Source organism: Panthera onca, chromosome C2 (genome assembly GCF_046562875.1).
Source record: "Panthera onca isolate mPanOnc1 chromosome C2, mPanOnc1 haplotype 2, whole genome shotgun sequence".
Classification (NCBI taxonomy): Eukaryota; Metazoa; Chordata; class Mammalia; order Carnivora; family Felidae; genus Panthera; species Panthera onca.
Genome location: NC_138347.1, coordinates 66,666,213 through 66,678,728, shown reverse-complemented (window position 1 = coordinate 66,678,728; position 12,516 = coordinate 66,666,213). Strand labels below are relative to the sequence as shown.

Below are 12,516 nucleotides of genomic sequence, written 5' to 3'. Positions count from 1 at the left end.
AATGTCATTCAGGTCCTCTGCGCATTTTCAATCAGTTTATTTGGTTCTTTGGTATTGAGTTGTAGAAGTCCTTTTTATGTTTTGGAAATTAACCCTTATCAGATATATGAGTTGCAAATATTTTGTCCCATTCAGTAGGTTGTCTTGTCATTTTATTTATAGTTTCCTTCACTGTGCAAAAGCTTTTTATTTTGGTATAGTCCCACTAGTCTAATTTTGCTTTTGTTTCCCTTGCTTTTGTGTATGGTATTAGAAAGTAGTCCAGTTTCATTCTTTTGCATGTAGATGCCCAGTTTTCTCAGCACCATTTCTTTTTTTTTTTTTTTTTTTTTTTTATTTTATTTTATTTTTTTTTTATTTTTTAATATATGAAATTTACTGTCAAATTGGTTTCCATACAACACCCAGTGCTCATCCCAAAAAGTGCCCTCCTCAATACCCATCACCCACCCTGCCCTCCCTCCCACCCCCCATCAACCCTCAGTTTGTTCTCAGTTTTTAACAGTCTCTAATGCTTTGGCTCTCTCCCACTCTAACCTCTTTTTTTTTTTTTTTTTTTTTCCTTCCCCTCCCCCATGGGTTTCTGTTATGTTTCTCAGGATCCACATAATAGTGAAACCATATGGTATCTGTCTTTCTCTGTATGGCTTATTTCACTTAGCATCACACTCTCCAGTTCCATCCATGTTGCTACAAAAGGCCATATTTCATTTTTTCTCATTGCCACGTAGTATTCCATTGTGTATATAAACCACAATTTCTTTATCCATTCATCAGTTGATGGACATTTAGGCTCTTTCCATAATTTGGCTATTGTTGAGAGTGCCGCTATAAACATTGGGGTACAGGTGCCCCTATGCATCAGTACTCCTGTATCCCTTGGATAAATTCCTAGCAGTGCTATTGCTGGGTCATAGGGTAGGTCTATTTTTAATTTTCTGAGGAACCTCCACACTGCTTTCCAGAGCGGCTGCACCAATTTGCATTCCCACCAACAGTGCAAGAGGGTTCCTGTTTCTCCACATCCTCTCCAGCATCTATAGTCTCCTGATTTCTTCATTTTGGCCACTCTGACTGGCGTGAGGTGGTATCTGAGTGTGGTTTTGATTTGTATTTCCCTGATAAGGAGCGACGTTGAACATCTTTTCATGTGCCTGTTGGCCATCCGGATGTCTTCTTTAGAGAAGTGTCTATTCATGTTTTCTGCCCATTTCTTCACTTGGTTATTTGTTTTTCGGGTGTGGAGTTTGATGAGCTCTTTATAGATTTTGGATACTAGCCCTTTGTCCGATGTGTCATTTGCAAATATCTTTTCCCATTCCGTTGGTTGCCTTTTAGTTTTGTTGGTTGTTTCCTTTGCTGTCAGCACCATTTCTTGAAGAGACTGTCTTTGTATGTTCTTGCCTACTCTCTCACAGATTAATTGACCATGTATATGTGGGTTTATTTCTGGGTTTTCTATTCTGTCTCATCTCTGTGTCTATTTTTGTGCCAGTTATACTGTTTTGATTAATGGAGTTTTGTAATATATCTTGAAATTGGGATTGCAATAACTCTAGTTTTGTTTTTCTGTCTCAAGATAGGTTTTGCTGTTTAGGGTCTTTTGTGGTTCCATATAAGCTTTAGTATTATTTGCTCTAGTTTTGTGAAAAATGCTGTTGATATTTTCATAGGGATTGCTAATCTAATGATCTATAGATTACTTTGAGTATTATGGGCACTTTAACAATATTTGTTCTTCCAATCCATGAGCATGGAATATCTTTCCATTTGTCTGTGTCATCTTCAATTTCTTTCATTAGTGTTTTCTAGTTTTTGGAGTATAGATCTTTCAATTCCTAGTTGTTTATTCCCAGGTATTTTACTCTTAATGTAATTGTAAATAGGATTGTTAATTTCTCTTTCTGCTACTTCATTATCAGTGTATATGAACACAATAGATTTCTGTATATTAATTTTGTGTCCTGCAACTTTACTGAATTCACTTATCAGTTCTAGTAGTTTTTGTGGTGGAGTCTTTCAAGTTTTCTATATATAGTATAATGTCATCTGCAATAGTGACAGTTTTACTTCTTCCTTACCAATTTGGATGCCTTTCATTTCTTTTTCTTGTCTGACTGTGGTAGCTAGAGGAAAAGTTGTTTTTCACTATTGAGTAAGAGCACTATTTGTTTTTAAGATAAGAACTGCCATACTAAATGAGATAAAAATCCAATTTGCTGACAATATACTAGCACCAAAAGACTTTTTGTAAGAAAATGTGATTGCTCTCTATGGTAACTTAAAAGTTTATAAACATATTTCCTACAAGTCTATAATCCCTTACATGAGCCTGTACCCGCACCCTTATGCTCTTAGGATAAACAAAGTAGAGAGCCTAGAGTAACAGAATAACCTGGCTTTTGTTTCTGATTCTTTTTTTTTTAAGTTTATTTATTTTTTGAAAGAGACAGAGACAGCACAACTAGGGGAGGGGCAGAGAAAGAGGGAGATGGAGAGGGAGAAAATCCCAAGCAGGCTCCATGCTGCCAGCACAGAGTGCAACATAGGGCTTGAACCTGTGAAACCACAAGATCATGACCTGAGCCGAAACCAAGAACCTGACGTTCAACAAACTGAGCCACCCACGTACCCTTGTTGCTGATTCTTTTTTTTTAAAACATTTTTTTTATTTTTTTTTAACGTTTATTTTATTTTTGAGACAGAGAGAGACAGAGCATGAACGGAGGAGGGGCAGAGAGAGAGGGAGACACAGAATCGGAAGCAGGCTCCAGGCTCTGAGCCATCAGCCCAGAGCCCGACGCGGGGCTCGAACTCACAGACCGTGAGATCGTGACCTGAGCTGAAGTCGGATGCTTAACCGACTGAGCCAACCAGGCGCCCCCCCTTGTTGCTGATTCTTAAAAAAATTAATTTTAATGCATTTGGTTCTTAAATGTGTTACCATCTCAACCCTAACAAGGTAGCTTAAGTCTTCTGGTTTGCCTCCATTCCTATTCTTAAAGATGCCCACCCTCACCTGTCCATTTTGGAGACAGGAGCATGAAGTCATTGTCAGATGCTTTATCCATAATAAGTTATCCTGCTATGTCAACTGTACTATCTTTTATAATACTAGTTACAGCACAGAACGAGACAGGTCCGCACATCTCAGGGAATATTTTAATAAATGAAAATTGCAAATATGTAGAACTGTGATCACGGACTTGCACCAAACCCAGTTACAAAACCTCCCAAGTAAAGATATGTGAAATTAGAATAATGTGGAGACAATGGGAAACCTGAAGAAGAGATAATAATCAGGAAAACCAAGGCACTTGACCTCCTTCAGTTTTCCTGGGTCCTGGAAAGCCTAATTCTCCACAGTCCACACGTTTCTGACTTTATACCTATGTATCTGGGAACATCTTATGTTATATCTGGTATAAGGATCATGATTACAAACTCATTTCCTTGCAGTAGTTACACTAGTTATCTACATGTTGGCTCTGACACTATGACCATTTATAAAAACAGCTTATAAATGGTAATGAATTATGAGTTGGCTAATTTAAGAGTTTATTCAAAACTTTAGGAATTATGCCATCTTGTTCTAGTGATATATTTCTTTTTGTCTGTTTTGTTAGGTCTAGATCATCCCATGTGTTTGTCACTGTCAATCCAGTACTTCTGAATTGTTCCCTTAAAAAGAAATGTCCCTTATATCTTTCTCAGTAAAAACTGAAATTTATTTAATTTTTTAAAAGTTTTGTTTAATGTTTATTTATTTTTGAGAGAGAGAGAGAGAAACACAGAGCATGAGCGGAGGAAGGACAGAGAGAGAGGGAGACACAGAACCCAAATCTGTCACCACAGAGCCCGATGCAGGACTCGAACTCATGAACCACGAAATAATGACCTGAACTAAAGTTGGACGCTTAACCAACTGAGCCACCCAGGCACTCCAATAAAAACTGAAATTTAATTGAATATTTCTACAATCTTCTTTTTCCACGTCTTTTTGAAAATTATATACTGTATTCCTAAAATGGTGTCACTCTTTCACTGAATAATTTCCTTGTCTTCCATAAAAGCCTTTTCCAAGAAGCTGTTCAAAATAATACCTAGTTTGCTCTTAATACACCTTTCTATTACCTTTCCTGCTCTCACTTATTCATTCAACAAATATTTAATTACCTTGTATATGGCAGGCACAGTTCTATGAATTGGTAATATAGTTGTGAACATAATAAAGCCCTGCCCCCATGTAGTTAAATTATGATAGGAGAAGCAAACAACAAGCAAATAATATATAATTTAATGACAGGTAATTGTGTTATCAAGAAAAAGTAATCAGGATGAGGTCAGGGAGGGAGTGAGCAGCAGTCAATGAAGATCTCTCTGAGAAGTTAACAATTAGTTAACTTAGAACTAAATAAAATAAAGGGAATATGTAATATAATTATTAGGGAGGAAAGTGTTCCATGGAAAAGAAAAGCAAATGAAAAAGCCTTGAGGTAGGAATCGTTTCAGAGAAAGAATAGGAAAACCAATGTAGCTGATGCAGAGTAAGTAACATGAAGTAGAGTTGAAAATGATATCTTGGGGGCACCTGGGTGGCTCAGTTGGTTAAGCATCCGACTTGGGCTCAGGTCATGATCTCGTGGCTTATGAGTTCAAGCCCTGCATCAGGCTCTGTGCTGACAGCTCAGAGCCTGGAGCCTGCTTCAGATTCTGTGTTTCGCTCGCTCTCTCTCTGCCTCTCTCCTGCTTATGCTCTGTCTCAAAAATAAATAAAACATTTAAAAAAAAAAAAGAAAATGATATCTTGTCAGTGCCAGATCATTTAGGTCTCTATAAGACATTAATGAGATTTTTGTTTTTATTTTTAAGAGAAATAAAAAGCCATTGGAGAGTTTTGAGCAGGAATGGCATAATATGATTTAAATTTTAAAAGGATTCTACTGCTTACTATGAAAGTGGAGCCTGAGTGAGAACAGAGAAAATACCTAGAAAGCTATTGAGTAGTAGTCCAGGCAAAAGATGTGGTAGAAGTGAAGACACGTAATCAGATTTAGGATGTATTTTGAAAGGGAGTCAATAGAATAGTCTATTTTCTCAAAATCTCTATGTTTCCTAAGAAATTAATCATGTTGTCTTTTCTAATAAGTTAGAAAGATAAAACAGAAAAAATACTAGATTTAATAATGGAAGAATAGAGCATTAAACTTAGCTATGCCTCCTACCAACTTGGAGACCTAAGGATACCACTTAAATTCTCTGGCTTCAGATGTCTTATCAGTAAAATAAAAATATTTACACTTTTCTTGCCTTCCTTACAGGACTGTTATGAAGGTCAAATGGGAGATCCTACAAATAAAGCTAAGTTTAATGTAACAAACTCACTACATTAACAAAAACTTTCCATCCTCTTTGTAAAACATGGATTGACATTAATGATTCACTGAATACTTGAAACTCTAGCTTAAATTCTCACACTTTCCTACTCCCAGCCTAATTAGGTGTGGGCCAATTAACTATAAGAATTAAGATAGATGATAGGTAGATAGATTTTATATATACACACACATACACACATATATATTGTGTGCATATACACTCACCTATACTCTATATATATGTGTACATACAGTTGACGCTTGAACATGGGTATGAACTGCATGGATCCAGTGATGCTTGGAATTTTTTTAGATAAATACATAGTACTATACATGTGTTTTCTCTTCCTTATGATTTTCTTAATAACATTTTCTTTTTTCTGCTTACTTTATTGTAAATATACATTATATAATACATATAACATACAAACTACATATTAATCAACTGTTTATGTTATCAGTAAGCCTTCCGGTCAACAGACTATTTGTAGTTAAGTTTTGGGGAGGTAAAGTTTTCAGGGAGTTAAGTTTTGGGGGAGTAGAATATATACAGATATTCAATCATGGGGAGATCCACACCCTTAACCCCCATGTTGTTCAAGGGCCAACCATATATTCATCATGTGTATAAACTAAGTGTCAGATGATATGTATATATCATCTAGAAGGACCTGACACTTTGCTTCAAAAGCAAAAGAAGTCCTTTTTTAAATTTTTATTTATTTTTTTAAAATATAATTTATTGACAAATTGGTTTCCATACAACTCCCAGTGTTCATCCCAAGTGCCCTCCTCAAGACCCATCACCCACTTTATTCTTGAGACAGAGCATGAGCAAGGGAGGAGCAGATTGGGAGAGAGACACAGAATCCAAAGCAGTCTCCAGGCTCTGAGCTGTCAGCACAGAGCCCAATGCAGGGCTCGAACTCACAAGCCATGAGATCATGACCTGAGCCGAAGTCGGATGTTCAACCGACTTTGGTGCCCCCCAAAAGTTCTTATTCTACTTTAAATAAGTTAAAACTGAAAATTATACATAATGACTTTGGGATGGTTTATGGAAGAAAAGCCCACACAGAACTCCAATTACAGAACCAATGCTCAACAACAAAAAATCTTGTTCATTCATCAAGTGACCTGTAAAATGGTGTATATACATTTTCAGTTAAAATAAAATGTTTAAGACATATATCGTTATTAATGACTTTCTGCTTTAATCAACCAACCATGTATATACTGTTTCATTCATGAAGTATATCAGGTGCCTACTATAATCATTCTCAATACTGACTGTATATCAGAATTTCCTGTGGGGCCTTTTCAAAAAATGCAAGTGTCTAGGCCCCATTCCTAGATATGGATTCTCTAAGACGAATGGAGCTAGAAATCTTTCTTTTACACAGAGTTAAGAACCACTGGCCTACTAGGTAGTAAGCAGCCTAGTAATGATAAGGAAACATATATTTTCCTCTCATAGAGTTAACAATATAACAATAGTGACAGAAAATAAATTTTCTAATCACAGTAAGGTGCTAAATTCACACCAAAAGGAATATTCCAGGTGCTATAAAAAAACAGAAGGGAAAAAAAAAACTAATTCTGCCTTGGGCAGTAAAAAAGGAAGGTAGTGGACAGAGCAGGTTTCATGGAGGTGATATTTTAACTATGAGATAAAAAGTAACTAGGAATTCTCCAATTTTATTAAAGCTGGAAAGGATATTCTAGTCAGAAGCAACAAATTGAGAAAAGGCATTGAAATATGAGAAAATATGGTCCTTTCAGGGAATGCAGTATGCGTAGGAAATCAAGGAAATGAGGATGGAAATGTAAATGAGAACCTCAACCTGATATAGATCAAGTTAAGCACCTTGACGTTTACTGTATAGAGCAGTAGTTTCAAATTGTGTTTCACAGAATTCAAGTTCAGAAAAGGCACTTCATGTAGTTCATAAATATCTGAACATAGGCATTCAAATGAATACATACTGAACTTAGATTGCATTAAACTAATGTATAACTTGTTTTTTGATAAGCTTGAACCTAAGTTTCTTCTACCATTTCTATGTTTTTGAACTTCTTATACATTTGTCACTGATTATAAAAGGTGTAACTTTATACTTTTATAAGGCCAGCAAAAGTCCTACACCTGACAGGGATAATATTATACAACAAAAACCAAATATAAAATACACGATTTTTATTGAGTAGCTGCATAATTTATTATTATTATTTATTTTTAAATGTATGCCAATAAGGTATATTTACTTGTTTGAATAGCTGCTGTTTACTGGGTCTGACATTAGCCTTTTATTTGTAGAGCATCATTGCTCTAGGGAAACGAACATAAACTTCTTAGCAGGGAAATGACATAATCAACATTACAGTTCAGAAATAACCATTATTATAACAAAATCAATTGGAACAGGGTAAAACTAGAGGTAAGAAGATCAGGTAGGGAGTAATTTCAAGAGACTAACCAAGAAACTATGATAGAATGAACAGGTACTGAAGATGATGAAAAGGGAATAAATTTCAGAAATACTGAGGAAATAGAATAGATAGGATTTGATGACTGATCAGATAATAGAGATGAGGATGGTTTTCAAAAGAGCAGATTACAGATTTATACTTTAGTTTTGATCATGTGGAAAAGTTACAAGTACCCAAAAGGTGCCAACTGCTTAGTACTCAGAATAGAATGTTCTTTGCACATTCCATCAGTGAGTCCAAATGAAGTCCCCACTTTAGTAACAGTCCTAATTTTGGAGTTTCCTTAATCCATTTTTATATATTTTCTTATAGTCAAGGTAACCTAAAGTACAATCATAAAATCACTTTTAAAAATTAAGTATATTGCTATCCAAAGATGCCATAGTACTTTCCCCATTTAGTAACATTTTAATACTATTAGTGTTCCACTTATACAGCTATGTCTCCTCTTAATTTCTTTGAAAGTATAATTTTGTACCTATATTATTACAACCTACTGGTTATAGTCATTCCACTAAGAACAAGGTGATTTCAAAAATTTAAGAATACAAAAATACACATTTTAGCACCTTTTCCAAATTTATACATTACTTTCACCTAATTGTCTTGTTTGATCTTCCCAGTAACCCTCTTAAGTCAGAAGAGTAGAAATACTTATTACCATACCACAGATGAGAAAATCAAGGCTCAAGGCAGATAAATGGCTTGTCCAAGATTACATGGCTGGCAAGTGACAGAGCTTTAAATAAAGTACAATCTGATTCCTAGGCCAGTGTTCTTCCTACCATGCCATATGTTTTTGAAGTAATGCATATTTAACTTCTGCTACTTCTCATGACTATTTCCTGTCTGACTAAATAGGAAGACAACTACATATCTCCCATTTTCCTCTCTTGCATTCACCCATTTCCCCTGAAATTTTTAATTTAAAACCTTCTCTACCAGATTTAAAACCTCAATAGTCCTGCCAATCTGTTTCAGAGGTCTACCTTTTCTATAACTATTTTATCTTTACCGAAACTATTCTAAGAGATTTTGGAAATTTTTTCAGAATCTTGGAATGGAAACAGTAATACACCAAATATTAGATAATCATAGCATTATTCCCCTAACTAGCAGTTCAAATTTGAGCCTGTAAGGCCCTTTTCCATATTTCTTTCATGACCAATATTAAGCCCCTAATCTGACAAAATATCTACTATTTCTTTTTTTTTTTTTAATATTTATTTGAGAGAGAGACAGAGCATGAGCAGGGGAGGGACAGAGGGAGAGGGAGACAAAGAATCCAAAGCAGGCTTTGAGCCATCAGCACAAAGCCCGAAGCGAGGCCAGAACCCACCAACCATGAGATCACGACCTGAGCCAAATTTGGAGGCTGAACCGACTGAGCCACCCTGGCTTCTTTATCTGTTATTTCAAATTGAGAACGAAATTATATACAACTTTATATACAAAATTGTATGCATATAAACTTCATAAGGTAGAATTATATCTTTTAATCTAATTCTAAATAAATTCACTTTTATGTAAATTAATATATAATATTTTAATAAATACAGGTTTAATGTTTTTATAATGATCCTACCAGGAATAGCAAATAAGACAATAATTTAAACTTACCCCATTATATATGTTATTTACTACAAAAATAATTTTAACAATTTCCAAAAATTCTTTTGAAGTACCAAAACATTTAATAATTTCTGTAATTTCAAAAATTTATGATTTGTTTTAATGTATTCAAACACATCTTAAAATTATATTCATCAGTATTATATGAATGACTTAGTAGCTTTTTTAATTGTACATGGAGATCAAGAATACATTCCTAAGCTACCTTCCCAAAAGAAAAAAGAACAGTAAGAATTATAAACTACTTTATGTCAGAAAATATAAATATCTATATAGTAACAAAATGTTTGTTTTGAAAATTCATGGCTCCCCATCAGAAACTCTATTTTGCTTATTCATTAGAACTTGAACATTAGAGTACAGTTACCCAAAATGTTTCCTCACTAAACCAGAACACAGGCTATTTTTAAGTTCTTACAAGTATTAAGTCCATGGATTTGTTTAAAAATTTAAGAATCTGGAGTTGTTTTCATACAGAATTTTAAACAATGAATTTAAAACAATACTGTTACATCTTTTTAAATGGATGTATTCACTTAGCTATTACTTCTAGCAACATTTTAATAGCTTTAATCATTTTATACTGCACAGTGAAATAAAATAACAATTAGTTTCTCTGAATGTCAACATGGAATTAACCAGAATGATTATTTTCTCCTTCAGTTTACTACTTATACATAAATATTACATTAAAAATTTTGCCCACAATTTGGGCCTTGACATTGCAAATTCTACTTTTTATGTTTGCTTATTTCCACTTTAAATTACCATTGCTTTTTAAATTGATACTGAAGTCGATGCCTAGAACATCTTTATTAATTCAAACATCTACCTATAGAGTCGTCTGCCCAGGACTGCCTGGTGTTGGCATCTCAACAATTTCTGATCCCTAGTGAGTGTTTTTGTTTGGTTTGGTTTGGTTTGGTTTGTTTTTAATTATTCTTTCCTCACAACAGTGAAATAAAGAAATAATAGGCTGTAAGCCAATTCAAAACTTACCTTGCAAATCTGGAAATACTCTGAAGTCAGGGTTTCCTGAATCTCCTCTTTGAGAACCCCTGCAGTCCCTCCTGGATGCACGGAACCACTTCCAGCCCCACCACCGCTGTTACTGCCACTGCTGCTACCACTGCCAGGGGAGGAGGCAGTTAAGCCATCCAAAACTTTTCGGAAATTAAACTTCTTCATTTTAAAAACTGTTGAGAAATTCAAAGGAAAGGGTGACTTAACGCATGGACTTATACCTGGGTAAAAGTGTTGAGCTTTTCATATTAGTGAAGGCAGTAGCCAGTCCCCATTTTACAAGCATTGGCTATAAACGAATAAAAAAAGAGAGAGAGAGAGAGAGAGAGAGAGAGAGAGAGAGAGAGAGAGAGAGAGAGCCAGGCTTCATCTTGTCAAATTTTAATTCTAAAAAGAACATCCTTTAAAAAGAAATAATAAAATACAACTCTAAAGGCAAAGTATTCCCTCCTCATACATCAAATTTTCAAGTGCTTTATCCTCAGCTGTAGCTACGCTTTATCAGCACTGGGGTAAAAATAAAAGGCAGTGTCATCATCGTCATTAGCATTATATCATCATTATTATTATACAATCAAGCCGGAGTCCAACAGACCAAGACTCTGTGTCTCTTAAGGGCGGGCTTTTTTTTTTAAAGATTCAGCTCAGAATATTTTCAGAAAAACGATATTGGGGTTGGGCGGTGGGATAGCGAGTATTTACTCTGCTACCACCTTCTGGACTCTTCCTCACCATCTTCAACACTCCCTTCTTCTCAGTAGGTAATGAAGGGGAGGCCTTTTTCCATTTCTCACCCCCAACAGTCGGACCCCAAAACATCTGCGGGTGACCCACGGCAACAGCAGACGGGAGGGGTGAGCGGCGGCGCCGGCTGCCTCCGCTTCTCCCTCCGCCCTCCCCTTCCAACCCCCCCCCCCCCCCCCCCGCCACCAGCGTCTCCAGCCCTCCTCCCTCTTCTCCCCGCTCCATCCACCCCCCGCCCCTCTCTGTCCGCAGCCGCCGCCGCGCTCGCCCTCCTGTCCGCTCTCCCCGCAGCACCGCGGCGGCTCCTGGGGGACGTGAGGCAGTGGCGGCTACAGGCTGCGGCCCGAGTCCCGCCTTAGCCTGCTGGGCGCGCAGAGCCGCCGTTCCCGCGGTCCCTCCCCGGGCGGAGCGCCTAGGCACCAAGCACACACAAACACCCTCACACAGACATTCGCGCGCCCATTCGGAGCACACTCAAACACCGTCACACAGAAATTCGCGCGCGGGCGCTCACGCTCATGAACACACACACAGGTGTGAGGGAGCCGCGGCTGGACGGCGTTGTCGGCGTCCCAGAGGGATGACTATCGGACTCCAGACTTAGGCACCTTCCTCGGCCGCCACTAGGTGCCAGCCAGCCCGAGAAGCTGAAGGTGCGGAGGGAGGCGGGCTAGCAGGCGTCAGTCCCTCCCGACTGTGGCCGCTTCTCCGGTTCCTCTGGTCGCGGCGCCCGGCGCTCTCCGAGGTCCTAACCAAGCAGGCAGGCTCCAACGAAGGCTCCGCCCTCCCGCCGTGGGATGCAAGCCCCGCCCCCTAGAACGCCCCCTCGTTTGCCCCGCCCCCTCCACTTCAAGCCGCGCGGCGCTGGAGAAAGGGGCGGAGAGTTACGGTACGTCAAAGGGAGCAAATAGCCTCGGCTCCAATCCTAGGCTCCATAGAGTCAAGCTCCGCGGTCGCGAGGCGCGGAAGAAACTGGGGGATAGGCCGAAGGAAAAGCCAATGAAAGGGGGAGGGGAGAACTTAGAAAAGTGGTTGAAGTGTTTGATTGACGGAGAGATTGGCCAGTATGCTGGGGGGCCGTGTTTGGGGGGCTGTAATTGGCGCTACCTGTTGAAGGACGCAAGTGTGAATCAATAGAATGCGTGGAAGTGTGCAAACTTGGGCGCCTTGAGTCCGAGGCTGCTGGAAGGGTGTTCCTAGGTCTGACCCTGGAAGATATTGTGAACTGGGCAAGTGTTTTTGCAGTTTT

At 38.0% G+C, this 12,516-nt stretch overlaps 1 protein-coding gene across 10 annotated transcripts in view; it reads right to left on the bottom strand.

Annotated features, from left to right (window-relative positions):
* The window catches only part of STXBP5L (syntaxin binding protein 5L), a 380,897-nt gene extending 368,844 nt beyond the window's left edge, over window positions 1–12,053 (bottom strand). For 7 of the 10 annotated variants that reach the window (XM_060639856.3, XM_060639862.3, XM_060639861.3 and 4 more), the window contains exons 1-2: window positions 11,800–12,053; window positions 10,500–10,696 (exon numbers count right to left, since the gene is read on the bottom strand). In XM_060639856.3, the coding sequence (XP_060495839.3) occupies window positions 10,500–10,688 (189 nt within the window). In that variant the 5' untranslated portion in view covers window positions 10,689–10,696; window positions 11,800–12,053. Of the gene's footprint in view, window positions 1–10,499; window positions 10,697–11,255; window positions 11,383–11,795 lie in introns of those variants that run through there. The other 3 variants (XM_060639858.3, XM_060639857.3, XM_060639859.3) reach the window with 3 other exon arrangements.
* Window positions 12,054–12,516: the final 463 nt, after the last annotated feature.